General features: G+C 40.6%; 2 protein-coding genes across 7 annotated transcripts in view; both read right to left on the reverse strand.

The window, feature by feature from the left end:
• Positions 1-47: 47 nt before the first annotated feature.
• Positions 48-19,683, reverse strand: chrnb1l (cholinergic receptor, nicotinic, beta 1 (muscle) like). 6 transcript variants are annotated; one of them, XM_079671078.1, is made up of 13 exons: positions 19,469-19,683; positions 17,920-17,965; positions 16,506-16,838; positions 14,279-14,412; positions 14,137-14,181; positions 13,682-13,791; positions 12,795-12,903; positions 12,576-12,723; positions 12,269-12,454; positions 11,620-11,843; positions 11,347-11,525; positions 638-776; positions 48-482 (listed from the first exon to the last, which is right to left on the reverse strand). In XM_079671078.1, exons 3-13 carry the CDS (start codon positions 16,594-16,596, stop codon positions 342-344), a joined length of 1,506 nt encoding a protein of 501 aa, XP_079527204.1. In that variant the 5' UTR covers positions 16,597-16,838; positions 17,920-17,965; positions 19,469-19,683; the 3' UTR covers positions 48-341. The 6 variants fall into 6 exon arrangements, with proteins under 6 accessions (XP_079527204.1, XP_079527203.1, XP_079527202.1 ...); XM_079671077.1 differs by lacking the exon at positions 19,469-19,683 and adding an exon at positions 18,508-18,957 and having other exon boundaries at positions 16,506-16,835; XM_079671076.1 differs by lacking the exon at positions 19,469-19,683 and adding an exon at positions 18,508-18,957.
• A 2,659-nt stretch (positions 19,684-22,342) lies between these two features.
• chrnb1 (cholinergic receptor, nicotinic, beta 1 (muscle)) overlaps positions 22,343-23,289 on the reverse strand; it is a 32,024-nt gene continuing 31,077 nt past the window's right edge. Inside the window, exon 11 of the mRNA XM_079671130.1 lies at positions 22,343-23,212. Coding sequence (XP_079527256.1) covers positions 22,937-23,212 — 276 coding nt within the window. The 3' untranslated portion in view covers positions 22,343-22,936. The remainder of the gene's footprint in view (positions 23,213-23,289) is intronic.

The following is a 23,289-nucleotide window of genomic DNA, read 5'->3' on the forward strand; positions in this document are numbered from 1 at the left end:
AGGCAAACATAACAATCACTGTGGAAGTACAGAAGGAACAGACAATGTCACTTTTGAGAAAAATGTATTGAAAGACTCAATCAACCGATACCACAATGTGTTAAATACATCATTTAGACAAAAAAAAGAATGAAAAACCATTGAGTGTTACTACAATTACCAATACATCTACATGGAATCCTGAATCATGTCGGGTACTTTATGCAAATATGACACAAATAGGACATTTTCAGGCAGACATCATAAACATGGAATCGGTATTAATGGAAAGTCAGGTCTCAGAAATCACCAATAAGAAGAGGTGACATTCAAAAAATGTATCAAGCTTGTGTTTTTGGCTTCTATGGGAAGGGGTTGTCGGGGGTGTAGTTAAAACTGGCGTCCAAAAACATGGCCAAGGTGCCCAGCGTGGTGATGATGACAAACAGCCAGAAGAAGAGGCGGTCCGCCACGAGGGCGATGTACTGCCAGTCTCCTGTCATCTGCAGGGAACACAGACTTACTGTAATCAGTGACTCAGCAAATAATGTGTGTATGCAATGGCACAGGAACATCAGTGTGTGTGGGATGCTGTGTGACCTGGAGCTGCAGATAGACTGAATAACAAGCTGCCTGACAGAGAGTGTGTTGCTCTCACCGTGTCGTCCGTGTCCTGCTTCTTTAGCTGCTCGGCCATGTATGTCACCGCAGCGATGGCTGACTTCAGGTGGGGGGGGAGGATCAGACAAAAGCTGTCAGTGTTCGGGAGCCGCTGGAGCTGCACTGGGCTCTCAGACCTGAGAAACAAGCGGGGAAAGAATATGCTATGAAATTAAGACATTTCTGCAACCACACATTTAGTCTTTGTCAAACTCTTTTCAAATCTAGCTAAGATTCCAAGATAGTTTCCACACTTGTGTTTCCTGTTATTTTTACATACACTGTTAAAGCATTTTCTCTCTTTACAACACTTCTAATAATGGTTTAGAATGGTTTCTATGCACTGATTTAGATTTTCCATCACTGACCAAAAGTTGATTTCTTCTATGCTTTTAATTTGTAGTTTTTAACAGTACACTTATGATTCATATATTAGATCGTTTTATATTTGAGCTTTTATGATCATTATTTACAAACCTTTAATTACAAATGAAATATAGTAGAAATAGTGATTATTTCTCTGCCAGTGGATGCAAGAATCCGCTTCAAGACACTGGTGCTGGCCTACCGAGCTGTGAGGGATCAGCCCCTTCCTTCATCCAGGCCTTGGTTAAACCATACTCCATCACATGCACTACGTTCGGCGTCAGCCAATCGGCTTGCTACTCCATCACTGCGATTGGGACCCAGGTACCCCTCAAAAACATGCATGTTTGCTATCCTGGCTCCTAAATGGTGGCGTGAGCTCCCAATTGACATCAGGACAGCAGAAACTCTGCATATCTTCCAAAACAAACTGAAAATGCATCTATTTCGATTGTACCATGGCAATTAAGTTATTGCTGAGAAGAACAAATAATCATGACGCACCTTTGAAGGTTGATTTAGGCCTTGGAACTTATTCACCAGGGTTGCGGTCGGATAATCCAAAAATCAGCTCCTAAGTTCTAACCCTATCTCCTATTCCTTGATCTCTGATCTAGAGACTCTGCACCGTGCTCTGACGCTGTTGCTTTATGCTTTATGAACAACAGAGAAACATATTCTTCATGACCAAAGTTGGAATTGAAATAAAAAAGGAAAGTTAAACTTATGCTCGTCACCCTCTCCCTCCGGTCCACATTAATACAAATTATCCCAATACGTATGATTGTATGAACTATGAAAAGATCTTAAAATCAATACAAATGTATTATAAACGTTAGTCCTTAACATCTATCACTTTGTATATCACCATTCAAACATCTTTTAAAAGTTGAACAAACCCCACACAGCTCAGTGAAATGTTCATATTTCTCTTTTTGATTACAATACTGATGAACGTTCAAAACAAAGCACTTTGGCAAATTACCACAACTTTTACAATTCTTAATAAGCACCGTAACTTTCATGATATCATTTCTCGGTCATAATCGGTTGTTTTCGTGAACGGCCGACTGTTGTGTGACAGCAAATGCTGCGGCCGCAAGGCATTGTGGGGCAGCAGGTCCAGTGCTTCCTAAGCTAAAGGAGGTTATAAAGGAAGTTTGAAACCTCCTTTCCTTTAATTTAGAGAATTCGAACAGCACTTATCATGGCTGCCACTGAGGGATTTCCGGGTCATTTCACTACGAAGGAAGGTTCCTAAGCTAAATGGACTATTCAACCGCAATCCAGCACTTAATATGGTATTGCTTGCTTGAAGTGAATATACCTGCACTTTCCTTGTTGTTCGGAGTTTGAATCTCTATTGTTTTTGCACTGATTGTAAGTCGCTTTGGATAAAAGCATCGGCTAAATGATATGTAATGTCTTGTGAGTAGTGCCATGCTAATATTCCGATGCATGTCCTCTGGTGGAATTTAACAAATGCAGCTTCCCCCTTCACAAACGCTCAATAAGCTCAGATTTATGTGTGAGTGTCACCAGCACAGCATGGTTCTGCTAAAACAACCCATGGGTGACATTATCTGTCAGGTGAAGGAGGGGCAGAGATACGTAGATGTCCGTGTTGTCGCTTCGTAGCGTACACTATGTGCCCTTGTGTGCCCTCTGGCTCCTGACAAATCAACCGCTGCGGCCCTTCATGTGGCTCCTCCAACGGTGAATGACAGCAGCAGCACACTGACACAACACTGGGTCAACATTCATGTGATACCATGACCTTTGACCTCCTTCATTCTTCCCTTTAAACAGCTGTTCCATAAACCAAAACATATGAGCTGTGACGGAGTCCTATTGACAGCGTTCCTGTAGTGCCGTCATGCCTAGAAATTCATCTCTGAATTCACTTTTGAAATTATGTAGAAGGTATAAAAGAAAAAAAAAGTTATCCTGACATCTTAAAATTAGGGTTAGGGCTACGTTTTAATATAATAATCAAATAGTTTATATAATTATAAAATGCTTATATTTTAATACATTTAATGCAAAATTATAAAATACTTTGATAATAATAATAATAATCAAACATTTAAATTATTTAAATAAACAATAATAACTAAAGGAATAACTTGTACAATTACATTTTTTAAATGTATGGTTTTTGAATTAATTTAGTTTTTATTTTTTTATTATTACTGTTATTTTTTTTTCTTTCCCGTGTCTTTTGAGATTTGTTATTGTTTATATGGAAAAAAGGCAATGCATGATGCTTTTACAATGAAAACATTTGAAACTCCAAGAATATATGTGTAGCCTTTAAGTAGATTCACACCCTCATTATTCACCCTCACTCTTCATCCATTTATTTATGCATACTTGACCCAACACGTATACTTTTTTAACACAGCCGGTGAGGTCACAGAGACGCGTGTCCGACCACACTCGAAGAAGGCGCTAACTGTTTGTTACAGATTTAACTTCCTCCTGCTGCCCCCCATCACCCCGTTCACCCTTCACCTCTTGTAAGACTTGGGTGTGTTTTGCAAACCCTCATTGTCAGCTGAAAACTGTAACTCAACATCCTATTTTATTTATTTTAGTCATGTTAATTGATATCTCAACTTTGTGTATTTTAAAATGGGTTTATGCAACAGCCATTTTATTAAAGATCCTGATCACATTGAAACTATTTAATTATTTTTTTTGCAAGGAATCACATTGCTTCATCACTTCAGGTTAGATCAAGCCTATGTAAAACATAAAAGGTTATACTCTGAAATAAGCCAATAAATATAAAGTATTAAAAAAAAAGAAAAACATCACCCCACATATTTACCACACAAATGTTACGGAATATCCAAATGTTATTCTTGAAATCTACAACAATCTCAATCTCTAAAATCCCCTCACTGTGTTTCAGGTCTGCCACGCCCCTCTCTGTGGGCCTAATTACCAACAGCTGAAAATAATTGAAGTCTCCCAGAACCAGTGATCGGGCTGGTTCTACTTTTTTTTTGTTTAAATCCAATAAAACCCTTATTGGGTTTTGTTGATACCACCTTGAAACAGCACCGTTAACTCATCCTTTGACTTATGATATGTTAAAGGACTCCTTGTATTGGTTCATCTTCTTTGTGTACTGTTTTGTGTTTGCTGAGGGAGCTGGGTGCATCTTTTGGTTTGATTCTGCAGACTAATCAAATACATTTTCGTTGTGTTCATTTTTTTTAAGAAACCACATTTTCGCCGCAACCAGCAGCTGTTGGTTGGTCGGTCCGTTGGTACACAGACATTTCCCAACCCTATGCAGCCACAGCTTTTTGGGAAGTTAAAACGTTGTCATCAAATAATAAATGCCATGCAGGTGGGTATCTTATTTTCTGGGTACTAAAAATAGAATTTCCAGTTGCATGTTTTTGATCTTTGAATATCAGCCCTGCCAAAGTCTTTTTTACTTTGCATCAAAAGGCATGCATAAATTAGTTGATGACTACCATTTTTCATGTCATGTTTAACTGTGAATGTAGTGTGTGTATTCAAGACCCCACTCACTTGGTAAAATACAATTATACATAAAACGAAGCTAAAACTTTAGTTGAAAGTCACGTGTTTGTGAGGTTGTGTTGGTGTAAATGCATAAACGCATGGATAAATGTGAATGGGGACATAGCTATTGCAAAATGATATACTTCCATTCCATCTCTGTTAAAGATAGGATTGGTAAGAAGGATTGGTCCCATTTTTTGCAAAGGTTGTTTAAACTTCCTGTGCTACCTGTCCCCTAGACATTGAGTTAAGGTCGTCACGATTGTGCTGCCCCCCCGGTACCAGAGAGGGGAGTGAGGGAGGGAGTGAGGGAGCAGGACAACTTATCAGGGTCCCAGAGAGACAGCGTGACAACAGATGTACTGCGGGACAATACAAACGAGGGACCAAGAGCTCCTGAAGGAATGGTATGTGTGTGTGTGTGTGTGTGTGTGTGTGTGTGTGTGTGTGTGTGTGTGTGTGTGTGTGTGTGTGTGTGTGTGTGTGTGTGTGTGTGTGTGTGTGTGTGTGTGCGTGGCCACAGCTCAGGGCTGAGCGGTGCTGTGCCACACGCTGCGTGCCAATCACATTCCACAGCTTCACACTGCTGATGAATGGAGCCTCTCTCACCATGACACACACAAACACACCCTCACACAAGCACTTGTGCGGTGTTGGTTTCAGAGGTGGAAGAAGTACTCAGATATTGTACTTAAGTAAAAGTAGAAAGTGTAGGAATACTCTATAAGTAAAAGTCCAGTAATCAAAATGATACTCAAGTAAAAGTAGAAAAGTATTGGCATCTAAATATACCTAAAGTATCAAAAGTAAAAGTTCTCCTCATGCAGATTGGCAGATCACATCATATATGTTTTGATTATAATTATTGATGTGTTTATCACGCTGGTAAAGGTGAAACTAACTTTAATTAATAAATGTACATGTGAATTTAATCCAGGTATAACTAAAGGCTTATCTAAAAGGTCACATGTCATGGCCATTTCCACTGATCATAATTCCATTGTTGAGGTCTACTAAAATAGAAGAATACTGTGCAATTTTCCAAACTCACATTGGTTTCGCATACAGCATCTCTGTAAAGTATGTGTATTCACTGTCTGTCCTAAACGGCTCGTTGGAGCTCTTGCCCCCCCCCCCTCCCTGTGAGCCCAGTGTGCTCCTTGGCCACTCTGTTCTGATTAGTCAACCACCAGAGAGGCTCCGCCCATGTCTAACAGTGCTTTTTTCGGCTCGCTATGAGCGGAACATCAGGCGTCGGCACGGCCGTATATTTTATACGCTAACAAACCAAACTGTACCTACAACTGTTGTTATAGAAGAGTAAGTTATTTTTACCTGTAATAAACTATTACTGTTTGATGAAAAATTAAATCATGGTTTGCTATATATGAATGATATGATTCAGGGAAGAAAGGCTACTAAGTATTTCCATCAAACTTTATTTTTAGAAATGTACAAAATGAGCATGTGTAAATATACATATATACACTGTATATCATCCATTCCTCCCCCTATAGGCGTTTTCGGCATTTTGCCTGTCGCAGCTTTGCAAGCTGCTGCCGGGGCTTTTTAGGACGAGGCATCAGATGCGGCTTTCACACCAGTGCTTTTCTCTTTCTAGCTCCGAGCTAGAGCTTTTCTGGTTCAGCTCCGGTTTCCCTTTTCTGCTCCCGCTCTGTTCAGACCGCCCAGAGCCCGACTGGTGCAGCCGCTGCTGCGTCATGACGTCGCGGTTTACATCGCTGATCTGCTCTCCAACGGCGCTCACAACAACAACGGGGGACTGCGTCGGGTTGATGATCGTGTTGCTTTTAATCATACGAAGCCAGATTAAATAAAATAACGACTTCTCCAAGCTTATACTTTTCTCCAGAGTGCCATGCTTCATTGTTTGTTAATGTGTTTCAGCGGCATTTACCGACCGCTGCAGTGCTGCTCTTCCACTGGAGTTTATTCTCCCGTTAGCTCCGGGTTAGCTAATACTTTAGAGCGGCCTCTCTAAAGTATTCACTGTCTGACTGTCACCCAAGCAGCTGATACATATCCCCAATTCCCCTTAAAGTGGACCTATCATGCTATATTTGAATAATATAGTGTAGGACCATACCTATATAAGGCATATTTATACTTTTCATTTTTCAAAATACCAAACAGATCATGCATTTTAGCCACACTGTATCATTTCGCTCAATTTAACACTGCCTTTCATGCTCGGAGTCAGTGAGAACAGCACCATCTGGTGGCCTGAAATATGTACTACAGCGTCTCCAGTGCTTTGGAACGGCAATGTCCGTGGCTGTCTCCTCCTGATTGGTGGAGTTGGCCCAATAGCCGTAGCGCAACTTCTGTGACGACATAAAAGTTTTCAAATCTGGATCAGTCTGTGTCAGATCCATTGCGGAGAGGGTTGTGTTTTCTGACACTTGGTGAGTTCCCTGGAACACCGGGGACACATATTCATGTATAAAAGACGTACAAAATTGCATTTTGCATGATAGGTCACCTTTAAGTGAAAGTGTGTCAGTCTGAATTGACGCTGTTTGGCATCATAACGCTGTTATTAAAGTTTCTCTGGTATAAAATGGGTGATGTTAGCATAGCAACCGAAGGTAAACTGACTACTTGCTATTGCTATCCTATTGTGGCATAAGCCGTTTTCTACAGGCACATGATTTTACCGGCGTATTTTTCATTGTGATTCTACTTGGGATAGTCGGACATGACAACCTGTGCAGCCCATGTATTGATTCCATCTGATAGCTGTTATAATACAAAACAAAACGTCTGCCTGCTCTCCACAATGATCAATGACAGCGAACGGATGGTCAAAGTAAGGTGCAAATAAACAGAATCACACGAAGCCTGGTTAGTGTTGCCTGACTTTATAAAGTGTGTTTTTTTTTTATAAGTGTGTGGTTGCCTTCTAGTCACTTTGCTCAGCACTACTGCTTGTAGGCAGGCATGACGAGACTCTTCAGTCGACCCATGTTCAGGGGAGGTGGGTTTAGTTTCCTGCACGCCTCGACGTAAGCGACGCCGCCTCTTAGCTCCGAAGCTCTTGCCTCTCGACAATTTTTTGGAGCTGGAAGTGAACCGGATTCCGGAGCTAAGAGGCGGCGCCGCTGCGGTGTGAACAGGAAAAAACGGTACTTTCAGGCTCCAGCTCCGAGCCGGAGCTGAAAACGGCATCGTCCTTCAGTGCCCTACGCTGTACATATCCGGTATGAATCGCTCCATGTTTTGTGAAGCTATGCTCCATGAAATGCCGCGCACACATTAAAATACCGGCTTGGACATCTGAAGGAACAGTGTTAAAAAGGAATGACAACCACTGACTGGATACAGTTTTGAACTGAACCTGAGATTCCAACAGTATATATACTAGGCTGGCAGCGGGTGCGGCCATAGCTCTAGGCGTGGCTACTGGCTGCTTCTACGACACAGCACCCAGGAAGTAAACAATGGACAATAACGTTTCACCAACGAGGCGTTTTGGGGAGGTGTTTTCTGTTTTAGAGTTTTACTCGCTATAGGGTGTACTTTGAGGGTTTTGACTCTGCAGACCGTTTACATGCATAAAAACCTTCAAAACACACAAGGGGAAGGGTAATAACCGGAAAAGCATAACATGTGTCCTTTAAGTGCTGATCATATTCTTTATCATTAATCTATATCTGGAAATTAACTTAAGTTACTACTCTATATTTAACTCTGAATTGTAGTGGAGTAGAAATACAAAGTTACATAAAATGGAAATACTCAAGTAAAGTACATCTCAAAAATGTACTTGAGTGCATGTACTTAGTAACTTCACAGCACTTACAGTGTTTTAAAATGGAGTTAAGCGTCCTCAAACATGCAGATTATTCTCATAAATGTGTTTTAAAGGACACCAACTGGCTTTAACCAGCCCTCTGACAGAATAAAAGCTAAACCAGCCGACACAGACGGGATGATGGGGTCTGACCACCGTCTCCGCCACATCAAAAACGCCAAATTCCCCCCCTGCCCCTATCACTCAACACCGGTTTTCCCTTCCACTCATCTATCCCTATCTATTCCTCGCAATCTCTCCACCTCCTTTCTGGGGGATTAACCCCTAATGTCCAACCTAAACAGAGGCTTAGAGGCTGGCGACTGTGGCCGCGGGTGTGGGGCTTAGACGGGAATGAATATGATGCCTTTGGAACGGGATGAGAGATGCCCAGCAAAAAGGGTCTGGTTCAGAGGGCTGGAGCTGTTTATAAGGCCAATGTTGGGTGGCAAGGCTGAGGCCTACTGGTAGATTAGCCAGAATGAAGAAATTGTTATACCCTGCATATACAGAATACACTGAAAAAACTGAGACGTTGACTTTAATTACGGTAAATGTATTATGTCAACAAATTACACATATTAGTATTAGTTGATAGCAATAATATTACGTTCAACTTGTTGACATAATACATTTAATTAAAGTCAACATCTCAGTTTTTTACTGTAGGGACTCATCCTATTCTCAGGTCATATCAGCTCGTTGATCAAATGCCCAATGTCCAATGAACTGTTGAGGTATTTCGCACCCAGTAACAAATGTCAAAAGTTACAATCAAAGTAAAAAGTTATAATCGTTGTTCATGGGAATCCGTAGTTTAGTTTAGAGGATTCAGTCCGTTAACAAGCTACAGAGTGATGTTGTTTTTACGTTTTTAGCATGGAAAAAAAGGTATGTGCATGCTGTTGTGTTCTAAAACAACGCTTTAGCATCTTAACATTTACAACATGAATCTCGTAATGTCAATATGCTGATTTAGCCGGTATTCAAAATGTCTCGAGGTAATAAATCCAGTGCGATTTTCTCATAGACTTCTAAACAATTGGCCTTTATTTAAAAGGCGTCAGAGGAGTCCCCATTGATATTAAAAAATGCAAGTTTAAGGCACTTAAACCTGGATGTTGCCGCTTGCATCATTCAAGATATCCTATAGCACATACACACGACATACTCATTAATCTTTCCAATTGATCCTTCAGGCTACCTTTCATATAGCTGTATTAAACAGGGTTGAATAAAGGGCACACACGGTTACAGATTCTCTGAGCTGCTGTGGAGATGGCTGTAATCCTGCCAAGTCTAGCACGCTGTGTACTCTACTGTAATAGCTAGCCTGGCATCAAATCCAACTTTCACACTTTGGCACTTCCTTAAAAGAAGATTCATGGCTACACTTGGTTTTATTAACATTAATATAAATGGCTCTCTGCTGTATTGTACAGAATTTGTTTTATTTTTTGCGGCCCAATTAATTTTGACTGCATGTCACAATTCCACTGAGTTGATTAGAGGGTAATTCAGATCACCTGTTGCACAGGGTGTGTGGACTGGCTCCTAATTAGGAATTGACAGCAGCTTGGTGCATTTCCATCCCAGCCAATCAGAGAGTGAGGATGCCTTTTGTTTAGGGCTTAAGAGAGGAAGAGAAACCAACATTCTGATCCTTCCGCCACTTAATGCAAGCATCATCTGAGCAGATATTGCCAGCTGGTCTTTATGCCCTTTAGAAACGTTGTTGCTGTTTTAACTGGGTGACTTAGATCATTCTGAAAACCTAACAGGAGAGAATATTTATAAAAAAACTAGGTAAACCTGTATCAAGGCCGTCTTGGAACTATTTCATACCCTATTATTTTATTGAAACCCCCTTCATTCTAAAGTCCTTTTTAAAAAAAAATGTTTTAGTTCAGCATTCTTATTAGGATTCCCTGGCTGCAAGACAGACCTGAGAAAAAGACACCGTCACAAGAAAACAAAGCTGGAAAACCTCAAATCCACACTGAATCAATGCAAACATATTGAAATAATACCCCTCATTATTTGATAAATAATACCCCTCATTATTTGATAATTGTCATTTCCCCATATATTTGAGCTGAATGTCACACACAGTTCCCCTGAGTTGACTGCAGGTTAATTGAGATCTCCTGTCGAGCAGGGTGTAGGGACTGACTCCTAATTAGGAATTGGAAGCAGCTTGGCTTCATTGACTTAATGCAGACCATCTTTTTCTCATGGTTCTTTCCAATTAGATGAAATGTGTGGAATTGCCATACTTCAGATGTAAAGGTCCCCATGAGGGATCCTTACGAAATCTGCATAAGATTGTAGTTCAGTCAGTCCTAATGCAGTATAACCCATTATATTATGGACCTGTTGGTAAGAAACCTTGATTCCTTATATTTAAATGTATTGGTACAGTTATTACACTGTACATTGTCAAGAATAAGTTATACTCTAAGGAGTTACCATACCACGGCTCCTAATACAAGGATGGGTTAAATGCAGAGGTCAACATTCACTGTGTGTGCTGTGTGCATGATCATGCGTGACAATTAAAGAGGGTTTCATCCTCTGATTCTATCTATCTATCTATATCTATCTATAATGGGTCGTTTTTTTTTTTTAAGTAACAATGCTTATTAAACTTCTTTTTTTTTAGGTTTCCAGTGAGTTTTGACATACTTATTTAATATCAAAATCGGTAGAAATCAACATGTGTCCACATGACAACTAGAGATGGTAGAATTGATTAATTGTGTATGACATGTGCATTGATTACTTCATCTTTATGTAGCCTGGTTGGATATATTTGACATATGTTCAATGTGTGCTAACGAATGTATTGTGGCTACTTTCTTTGAATAACCAGATTAACTTTATTCCAGTTTGTGAGTTATTGAAAAATACCTAACTACTCAAATTGCCAGTTCCAATATACTTTTTAATTTAGAGTAATTGGCATGATGTAAATGTATCCTTACCTTCCTCTCCACGGCAGGACGAGATCAGGGTTGATCTTGCGAAAGAAGTACTCTCCTCCAGGCTGCCTACCATTGAAGAATGGGTTTGGAGAGTCATCACTAGAATCTTCTTTCAACATAGGTTCTTCTGGTGTTGGCCTCGCCATTCCGATGTACTTAGGCAGGAAGTGAATGAATACCTGTCATAATAATATAAAGACTTCTGTGAGACCAGGGTTTCTCGAGGGCATTACAAGAACCTGGATGGGTGCTCATAGAATTGTTTTGCCTCACCATTCGAACCCAGTTGGGCATAATGTGTGTGCTGGGCGTTCGGTGGTGTAAATTGAGGACAACAACACTTAGGATGACAGAGAAAGTAACCAGGATCATGGTGAACATGACGTAGTTGACAATTATTGGGATTCCAAGGGAAGTCTCAGGGACCCTGTCCGCCAACAAGAGCATGAAGACAGTCAGAGCGATGAGAACCGAAATGGAAAGAGTCATCTTCTCTCCTGCAGACAACAGGGAGATACATTTTAACAGCAAACCCCAACGGCATGGTTACATTACATTTTTGTTGCAATCAAAGAATCAGCTTTATCTTTAAATATGCTTGACAAAAGCAAGTGGTCCATTGACAACTTCACTATAAATCCTGGTAAATCCATATTTTTCGCTATGTCAGTAAAACATCGCTTTGCAATCAGGCTCTACAATGCCAAAGATTGACAAAGTACATTCCTGTACAAGGTCACTTTCCTTCAATCTGTAATGTATCAATACATTCCTTCAAAGGTTTGTCTGCCTTCTGATGTAGTATGTATTGGACTCATGCTTCTTCTCATGACATAAGACAATGCATCAAGGCAGAGTCTCCTTTCCTACATCCTGTCTTAGTAATGTGTAGTCAGTGTCAAAACATGTCAGATGTACTGACCTGCCCCAGGAGGCAGGTAGAAGACAAATATAGCCAACACCATAGTGAGGATGCAGGGCATGATGATGTTGACGATGTAGAAAAGAGGCTTCCTCTCAATGATGAGGTAGAAAGTGATGTCCTCGTACAAGTCCTCCTTAATGTGCTTTCTGGAGGGTTTGTGACAGATTGCCCATTCTCCGTTTTCTGTAAAGAAAGAGACGTACAAGGAGGGATATGTGTTACTAAGAGTATATACAGGAAATATTATAAGGTGCTAAAAAAAACTGGGCTTTAGGTTCTGGATGAGGTCAATGTAGGTACCAACCAGTGAAAGCGTTCTCATCAATAACAATCTCCTGAATCTCTTTATTCTCATCGTCCAGAAAGTACTGCAGTTCCACCTCAGAGGCGTCGTAGGTGTACGAGCGGAAAACCATGCTGCAATTCTGCCAGTCAAATGGAAAGTACGATACCTATGGGAGTGGATATAATGATATATTGTTGAGTAAAAACACATGGTATTGCTTTTTTAACAATAGTCTACCTCTATAGCGCAGGAGCTGCGGTAGATGGCTGGGGGAAGCCAGTTGACTGTCCCATCACTGTAAACCAAGACGTTGACGTACAGAGCCACGTCAAACTGGCCATCATTACTGTAGGGAGAAAATAAAAAAATGTGGTGTACATACCATGATGATTGACAAGTCATTCTACAACCTGGACCCTGTAAATACAATTCCCTTCTGTATACTGTTGATAACGTAGGGATGTACTCGAACATAAATGTATCTATCAACAACATTATTATTGTGTCAAAAGCAAATTGCAAATCAGCCGATATGGCTACATGACACTTGCCTGATACAGATGTATCATTATCTTGCCCCTCCTAATATCTGTCATTTATAAGAGCACTATGCACAGGTATTCCCTTAATTTTAGGCATTTTCTCCTTTATGCCAGCCAATAAAAAGAAATAAGGCTAATTAAAAAAGATAAGGTTAGCGGTGCTTTAAGCTAAATGCTAACGGCGGTATGCTAACACTCTGGAAATGACAAATTAAACATGCTGATGTTTAGCTGGTTTGTAACATGTTAGCTTATATCATGCTAACATTTGATACTTGGTTCATAACAGGATAGGAATGTTATTGTGTGAATTTTGGCTCCACTGCAAGTTCACCAATTGTTTTTTTATTCAAAACAACAAATGCAACCTCATGGTGGCATTTGAAGAACATGGGAATCATGGACCATAAAGTGTCCCCAAACAATGAATATATCTGTCTTTTCCAAACAAGCAGTGGACCAAGGTAGACCAACATGGCCGTCTATAGAGCTACGTCTCTGTGTTTTTAATTGTTGGCAAAACCTTTGTTAGTTACTGTTTGCTGGTTGATATGGACATTTGCCTGAAGATAAGACACTCACTTGTTAATGAGGTAGATGTCAGGCCGCCACACCTTGTTCGGAGGAATCCTCAAAACTGCAATGTCGTCATATTCCTCTGGGTTCCATGATAACCTGTAGTCTATCCATGCCTGGGAAGAAAGGAAGACCAAAAGGGAGCATGTAGAAAGAGAGTTAATAACAGGGATAGTGGAGCAGACAGTAGATGTATCAGTCACCCACTCTTGTGTCTTTTCAAGTCATTTCAATCCCACTGACCCAGACACACACTGTCACAAACACTCAAGCTGTTGGTTGTTTCAAATAGCGAGGGCGAGGGACAGAAATTAAAGAGCGAGTCAGAGAATATGAGGGATAAAGCAAGATATCATTTTTAGTTATAGGAAGTGACAAAAACCTTTAAGAAGCAGAGCAGTGGATAGGGAGAGAGAAGACGGCAGAGTATGGCTCAGTGATGAGGATGAATGTTTTCATACCATATTCATGAACACGTTGGTCGTCATTTCTTCGTTCTTCTCATTCTGTAGTGGGATAGAGAGAAAATGAAACACAAGGAGTTAACAAATAATCATAATAATTCATACCAATGTTTTTGCGTGGATGTGTGTTTGTATTTACCAAGCTGACAAGCTGAGAGAGCGTCATTCCCACTCGTACCATAACCTTATCCTCCCAGTTCCGAGCAGGCCTGACTTTCATGTTGTAGTTCTTGAAAAGCTTCTGATGGAGCAACTTTTCTATATCCGAGGCTCCTGGAGGAAAGGGTGGATGCAAAGAGGCAGGAAGCATTAGGGGAAAGCCATACCTAATGAACCAACACAACTTGGAAACAAGACACAAAACTTGGTAAAAGTAAGAGAAGAAGGGAGTGATATTTTTCATCAAATTACATTGCTTTGACAAGAGGATTACTGGCTTGACAATCATTTCTGAATGCCTTCCAATTGGCTTGTTATTGCTGTACAAAAAATTAAAGCAGAAAAAAAGCAGGGCCTAATCTCAAGCAGATCAGTGAGAAAGACCACAGCTGTTGGTATGACACAGGGTACAATACAACCAAAGCACATGACCCCCACCAAGACCACAGCGTGTTTGTTCTCTGTAGATCAGTGAGTCAGGGGTTAATTTCCCACTGGGATGACCCATGCTAAAAATATTGTACTCATAGTGTAATATTATTAATACGCACATTATTACTCTTTAATCTGGAAATATATGTGGAACAGAAATTATGAGAGTTTGATCTGTTTAACTTGCAGAGGAGTCTCAGGAACATGAATTTGGTTTTACTACCTTTATTGACTTTGATGAAAGGTGTGACATTACATGATGCGTTTCAATAAAAAAAGATGATGGACTGACCTTCCTCCAAGATATGTAAGAAAACAATGTACTGAAAAGACAGACAGAGAGGACGGTGGTGTACGATGGGTAGCAAAGGTGACTGAGCTAATGTAACTGATATGCAGCAGGGGGGATGGGATCAAAGGGATGTCTTGGATACCAGTTCCATCAGAGCCAAAAATAGACTGATTAACAAACAATGATGTGTTAATATGATTCATTAAATGTTCCAGCGCAGGAACAGTCTTGGTTCTTTCTACTGTGATTTACCCCTTTAAGGGTTGTTTATCTCTCTTTATTGATGCCGTTGGCAGTTCTCTTAAACTCTCTTATTAAAATCGCCATAAGAGGGGACAGGAACAATGTATTACAACCCCATTGGAGGTCTAAAAGCAGCTTTTTACTCTCTACTCCCATTGAGGGATCAGAAGGTTCCTTTAGCTGAGCTCTGATAAGAACTAGGCGTTGCAAATCGATTCCAATTATGATTTTATCCACAAAGAATAGAAGTGATGGAATCAATACCAACTGAACAGACAGAGAGCAGTGACATTTTGTTATCTTAATTGATGAAGTTAACCTGAGTAGAAAACTGCTTAACTTTTTAAGTGTTTCCTCACAGAGATGGAAAGGTCTATCTTCTAGGCAGCCAAACAAGTAAAAAGGTAGGCCTGATGTGTTTGTGTGACATAAGAATGTGAAGACTGCACCACAGGACGCCAACAAGCACAGGGCATGTGTTTGTTTTCCCAAGCCTGATATTGGGTTAAAGGTCAAATTCTGTGAAACATTTTTGTTTTTCTTTCAACGTATCCCTATCTCTCCTTGTTACTGTACAATTCTCCATTAAAGGTCACCTATTATGCAGCATCCACTTTTTCATGTCTTTTATATATACACATGTGTCCCCTCTGTGTGAAGAGATTCTGAAAGTTTCAGGAACAAAGACCCCCTCTCTTTTTGTCCTGATCCATTTATATAAAAACCGGTATGAAAATGAGCTGATCTGTATTTCGAGCCAAACACTTCAGAGACATGTTTTGTATATAACTGATAACTATAATATATTGATAGAAAAGAGTATAATATAGGGGACCTTTAAACGTGACGTTGGGTTTGCGATATTAGAGCCAACAAATGCTACACCACTTTTGTACAACGAATGAGATGAAGGAACATACATTCAGTTTGATGAAATATAATGAAAACTAAACAATATCAGCTGATTTCAAACCGAGAAAGATAAGATAAGATAGACCCTTATTGATCCCCATAGGGAAATTCATGTGTAATAGCAGCACCAGAATAAGAGAGAAGCACAGACAATGAACATGAGAATATACACGGGGATAAAAATAACGGAAAACAAAATTAAGGATAAACATTTACTGTAGTAACAGTGACTAGAAAGAATATGAGTTAAATTCTGATTTGGGTGAATGTTCATATATATACAGATATGCCCAAACATTGCAACAAGCTCTCCATAAAATTTCCTTACCGGTAAAAGTGATACAAAGGCAGCTGCATACGATGATCAATGCGTTCATCCTTGCATGAATGATCGTCCTCATCTTCATTGGTCCAATCATGACATCTTAAAATGTTTATATGCAATCAAAGGCCCCACTTTGACCCAACTGCGCTTTCCTCTAGAACCCTCGATACAGCGTCCTGAAAAGAAATACCTTTGTGGCTCTTAGCTACATGCACACCTTCAGCTGGATTGCACACTCTGTCAGCTCTCTGTCTCCCCACGGCCTGATTGGGTGGGCACGCTGGGAGTGACTGGGGCAGGCACCTGTTGGTGCTCGCCAATGTGTGGTTTTCACTGCTTTGAAGAGGAAGTGGAGGGGGTGGGATGGGGTAAAGGAATACAGTATGTGTTATGACAAAGGAGATATTTTAGGGGGGGGAGAACAATTGGTCAAGGAGTTCATTGAATGGTTGACTTTCTCTTTGAATGAAGAATGATTGGTAGTGGTTCGGAGCTGAAGTTTTTTTATAGGTGGCATCTCTTGATAATTTCCCTTGTATTGCCTTCATCATCCTTTAATTGAAGTCTCCCCTTCTCTCCTTAAAATCTTAATCTCCTCTTCCTCCCTTCATCCCTTCACATATTAATTTCCACACACTCTTCATTGTGCTACGTTGTTACTGGTCACAAAAGTGGAATCAAAGCTGTGCATTGTATCACAGGGTGGAATTGGTTCTCAATAATTCTATAAGTTGTTATAAAATATATGTAAAAATGATGGGCTGTTGGTTTTTTAAATCAATGTTAATCTTTGACCTATTGACTAAAAATTACATAATAAATTAAAGCCAACATTTTCAAAAGTCAATTTTTCCAGCATCCTAACCCTAACCCAATTGTACATATCATCTAAGATGCTGTACATTTCTTACCAAATAGTTTAGATGGAACCTGGAATTATCATAACTTTGATATTAATATAGTGATGAGAGTTCCTCCAATTAAAATATAAAAATGCAGATAGAAGAGCAGAAAAGGCTCAAATCTACAGATGCTGGGGAGTGAAAACCTGCAGGATGAAGTTATAGAAGCACACTCCAAAAACTTCCAAACATTTTGGCAGCAGCGGTGTGAAAATTGAGTTTGAGCAGAGAAAGAGCATCTCAGTCTTGCTGATATAGAGTGAGCGAGAAGCAAGAGCAGATAAGCGTTTCCAGTAAGATGTAAAAATAGAGATGGACGTTGTTGCCATAGAGATGGTGAGAAGGAGACGTGAAAACTACAAGTGTGATCAATGAGGCAAAGGCCTTGCAATGAACTCTTGGATCCTTTGATGTCGCTTTTATCAACATCATGTCTGTATTTCAAGGGTCGTGAAGTTGAAGTAAAAGTCTGTTACACAAGATAAGAAAATCCTCACCTTCTTCCCAGTACTTACTCTCTCTCATACCATCCTCCCTCCCACATGCTGGGCAGGGATTCCACTGCAGGAGCACAAACAGGCCATACATCAGACCCAGCTTGGGAAAATTCCTCCAACTTGCCCTCCTGCATGCCGACACTTAGTCAGAATAACCAATGTGTGTTTTGTGTATCTGTTGAATAGCCTGTCTTCTCAATGCTACAGTTTCATGCAAGGTCAAACATACCTAATAAGCTGCAATTCAAACCAGAATTAACCAGATCTGTAGTAATTCAGTTCTATCAGCACTAGGGAAGGGTATCGAGAACCGGTACTAAGTCAATACCGGTACCTGATTGGACGGTATCGGTATACCGTCAAGCAGTGACGTGCGGTGAGGTTCATGGCTGGTGAGGCACTGACTCTTTCAGAGTCAGATTTACAAATATTATATTTTGACCTTAATCGAAATATTCGGCTATTTTCAAAAGCTTTTTTAGTCTGATGCTTCAATTCATTTTAAACAGACCGTTCAACAAAATGATACCCCTTACCCAACATCTAAATAATATTGGATTGTTCTTTCTTAGTAAGATCCCATTTTCATTACAATTGTGGTCTTACCTTGACTTGAAGATGAAGTCCATGCTCTCCTTCTGGACAACAATCTCTATTACTTTTTTGTAAAAGTCCTCCTTATCTTCCTGTAATTTGAAAAGTCTAGCTTGTTGTTTGTGTCTACCGTCTCTCCGTAGAATAACAGTAGCAACAAGAACCTGTGGGCTCATGTGCGCCCCCTTCAGTGCGGCAGAGGTTATGGCTGCCTCCCCTGGTGCTTTTTTCATTGCCGTTGTATGATGAGACCAGCGAGCCTAAATATCATATATACGTGAAATAAGTTATTTAGAGACTATGGATGGCGAGGATAAATGTAATAAAGGGATCTACAAACATTACATTGGTGACATACAGTGAGATGGTAACAGGCATGCGCTTAGTGCCCGCACTCCAGCCAGTTTCTGTGGGGTGACGCATTCTGAGGCGAGGCAGAGCTCATCTGTGCCTCACCTCACCCCACAGTAACTGGCTTGAGCGCGCTCACGATATAAGTGCCCGCGCTAAATTAGTGCACGCGCTCCAGCAAATTACTATGGGCTTACGAGAAGCAGAGCTCGTCCCTGCCTCACTTCTCATCGCTACCCGTAGTTGTAGCGGAGCTCGGCAAATTTGCTGATTTTGACTTTAAAAAGCGATTGGAATCATACATAAATCACACTTACATCATAGATCAGTGGAGACATTTTATTATTATTACTATTTAGTTTTTCTTTAGTTGTTTTTCCGTTACATTGGAGTATGACAGGTGAGGCTCTGCCTCCCCTGCCTCCCCTGACCGCACGTCGCTGCCGACAAGCCGCTGGACAAACGGTGCTGCAATCGGTAAATGTGTTACGTCAACTTCCTTAGTTTAACTTTAAACCATTCTGGGTGGTTGGGAACCCTCACCCCGTGTGATGTATCCGGTTTGAGACCCCTCTGATTTGCCACTTTAAGCATAGATATATATAAACACTAGATGACTCACCCGCGCTGCTGGCCAATGGAGACCGACGTTGCCACATGGCGGCCATCTTGCCACAGGAAGCTCGCTCACTCATAACATTATAGGACAATGTTTTAAGGATCTCTTGTCGAGCTAGGTTGTCAGTTTGAAATGTCTGGATGAAGACGTAACTGATTTACACATTTAAAAAAATGTCTCTTTTCATCCTCTTTCCAAGGGAAAACCCCAAAAAGCATGATAGGGCGAGCCAGGCCCCGTTATTTTATTTATTTTTGTCTGCTTCTGAGAAGCTAATGTATAAGTTATACAGTTATTTCTGCAAGAAGATTACAATAAAATGACTGTTTAATCTTCACATCTTGTATTCATGTCTATAATTTTGAGGACCAAATTATTGAAAAGTATCGATAAAATCCTAACGATACCCATCCCTAATCAGCACTCTTGCCACAATGAGCCTAACAAAATGACTTCAAATCCTTCATATCAAACTGCATACAATATATGCAAGAGTGTATGTACACACAGCCCATGCAGCAGTGTCCAGTAACCTGTGTGTGTGTGTGTGTGTGTGTGTGTGTGTGTGTGTGTGTGTGTGTGTGTGTGTGTGTGTGTGTGTGTGTGTGAGTGTGTGTGTGTGTGTGTGTGGTGAGAGTGTGAGTGTGAGTGTGAGTGTGAGTGTGAGTGTGAGTGTGAGTGTGAGTGTGAGTGTGAGAGTGAGAGAGAGAGATTATAAATAGCAGAGCAGGCAAGTAACAAGTGTTGGTCGCAACTCACGGCAGCATTCTGACAACAGATGGAGCCTTTGACAACTTCCCTTTAGATCTTTACTTTTTTTAAAACCAGAAAATGGTATGTGTGTGTTAATGTCACGTGATAGAAAAAGTACTGTGTTTGTCTACTAGATATTGAGAGGCACAGGTCTTCTATATAAATGGGAATTCCACAGGCTATTGGTGCAGCTGATGACTTGAGTTGGCCCGCACCCAGACATAGAAATAGCCTCCGTGCACACATACACTAGCGCCGAAAATACAAAGCGGATTACTACGGTCGCAGAAATATCCGTGGAGCATGTGCCACACTCCAGCACATTCTGACACAGCCAAATGAAAGGCATACAGCGTGCTCATTATAGCATCTGGTTTTTTCTGGTGTTTATGTGTGAACACCACGTATGAATATCCAACTTTGGATCCGTTCCACACTCTTCAGACCCAAAGTCCTACTAGAGCTAAACACACTTTTATACAGATGACATATTGGTATATTTCATGCAATATCAAAGGCCTGTAACACATGATGCAGTTTTGGCTACTTTAAAGTTCACCTATCATGCTATTTTTAGGAAATAGCATAGGTCTCAGATATATACAAATATATACAAAACCATGAAGTGTTTTGCTCAAAATACCAAACAGATCACCCATTCTAGCCATGCCTCATATCCCTCTATTTCACTTCCTGTTTCAAAAGTGCTGGTTTTGGGTATAAAGCTTTTTTAAAAATGGTTTGAAAAGGAGGGGGCTGAGCTCATGCTGGACCCAGCAGCTACTGTCTAAACAAAATACTGCCGTGATGAAACGCCATATCATGGATTATCAAGGATTATTTCTGAACAGTATGGAGCTTGTTACGTCCCCAGCTCGCTTAGGGTAAAAGGGAAGCAACACGAAACCAGGTGTTCTTGGTAAGAGGTTGATTTTAATAATAAACTCAAAATAAAGATGATATAACCAAAAATACAGGCTCTTAAAACCAGCTATCTGTTCACAATAACGCTACACAAAACAAAGGCCACAGATTATCACAGTCATAGCACACTATGGGCACTTAAGGCTAAAATAGTGAGGCGTCTCGCACAAGTTCGACGCCCACACAAAACACACAACCTAACTAACCACTGTAGCAGAACTAGCACAGAGCTACACAGAACGTAAGGAGAGTACTGAGAGACGTCTGACACAGATTCAGACCTCCTGTCTAACTGAGATGCACACACTCTTGTAAGAGTCCCCGGAAGGTGTGGGCAGGGATTGGTGAGTCGGGCCCGACCTGCTCCAATCCAGATCTTTGGCCCCGCCTACCGGAGGAGGGACAGGAAACTGGCATCCAATGGTGTCCGGGCAACGACACATCTCATATACATATAAAATACACAGCTGAAAACAATCCCAGACAGGTTAACGAGCAGACAGCAGCAGCAGCCGTGACAGAGCTCAAAGGCTTTTTCTCTTGCCGGTTATACCACAAGGTGAGTTCCTTTTTATTTCCTGCTTCTTCACACACATGCTCTCCAGTACAGTGTTAGCGATGCTAATGTGAACATGCACCGACCATATTACGTCCAAAACAGTCGGGCATTGATTGATGGCAACTTTCTGATAGTGCCGTGGGTCCACATTTCCGATATTACGTCATATCGGACGCACATCTGGATTAGCTCTGTTGTATCCCCGTTTTTAGAGATTTGGGTACGGAAGAAAAGAGAGAGGGCTTTTTATTTTCTGACGCTGCGTGAGTTCCCAACACATTTATGTATAAAAGACATCAAAAAGTGCATTTTGCATGATAGGTCCCCTTTAAATATATCTATGTTGAAGTATAGTACATATAGTTATTGGCTATGCATTTCCCTCTTATAAAGGCTGAGAACTTGAACACTGTAGGGCATTCAGCTGTGAAACCTCTACCTGCATTTACATGCAGGTAGAGGTTGAATTGAGACAAACCTTAAGAGTTTTTTGAAAGCTAATTCTAATAACCTAGAGCTTGGCTATGTAGATCATTAAGATACATGCCTTTCTGTTCAGGCTTAATGTCTTATAATATCGCTTATTTTCCAATTTTGTCCACTTTGTGTTAGGGTTGAGTGAAGCAGACAGGACCCAAATGCAGAATCAACAGAGGAAATATCTTATTTCAAGGTTTTAGGAACAAACAGAACATTAACCCGTGAACACAGTCACAGACAAAACAAGGAACCAACAATGACAGACAGAAAAAACAGAACTTAAATACACACAAGACTAATCAACGAAACAAGAGACAGGTGAGGAGGAGGAGAAAACACAGGTGGGACAAAGTGAACACAATCGGGTAATCAGACAGGAAAATCAAAATAAAACAGGAAACCAAATACAGAACAAGACAAGACAAAACAAAACAGACGGATCGTGACACTTTGAAACAGCAAAGAACTGACACAATGAAACCTACAAATTGCTTTTATATAAGGATTTATTTCAACATTTGAAAACATTTCACTCTAAGCTAAAGGCAAATTAACATCTTGAGGTAATTTTTGGTAGCAAGTCAGACAAAAGAAAGTAAATTGACAGTGCTTGATGAGGTGTGGTTGCTAGTTTGGCTAGTGTCGTGCATGTACTTATGAGTGTCAAAATTGTTCGCAAACTTTATTACATTGGTTCTTCTGTATTTGCTGAGGTGGTAAATCAGGAGCTCAAGAACACCAAATGTCCTGCAGCCTCAGGGGGCTTTGAAGGGGTCGGTGGGCGTGTGGTTAAAGCTTGCGATAGCGAAGATGGCCAAAGTCCCCACGGTGGTGATGACGACAAAGATCCAGAGGAACATGCGGTCCACCACCATGGCCACGTACTGCCAGTCCTCCTTCAGCTGGAGGAGAAGGGATCCGTGAAAAAGAGAAAAATTAATGAGTGAATATGAGGTAGTATAAGTGGTTGGAGGGCGGGGATTTTTTTTTAGACGTGGCTCTTTTGTTTGAAATCCAACGAACGAAATGGTCTACAAACTAATACAACAGTGCGATTTAAAGATCTCCTATCATGCTATTTTTAGGCAGAGGACTATATCAGATAAAT

The sequence above is a fragment of the Notothenia rossii genome (genome assembly GCF_949606895.1).
Source record: "Notothenia rossii genome assembly, chromosome: 3".
Classification (NCBI taxonomy): domain Eukaryota; kingdom Metazoa; phylum Chordata; class Actinopteri; order Perciformes; family Nototheniidae; genus Notothenia; species Notothenia rossii.

Bases quoted from the DNA above. Each gene is read 5' to 3' on its own strand.
- chrnb1l (XM_079671078.1), bottom strand. From the start codon at position 16,596: ATGATTGGACCAATGAAGATGAGGACGATCATTCATGCAAGGATGAAC. The intron at 12,455-12,575 runs GTTGGTACCTAC...CTTTCTTTACAG, and splicing joins TGATGAGAACGCTTTCACTG to AAAACGGAGAATGGGCAATC. The intron at 777-11,346 runs GTAAGGATACAT...CTTGTTTCTCAG, and splicing joins GTCCTGCCGTGGAGAGGAAG to GTCTGAGAGCCCAGTGCAGC.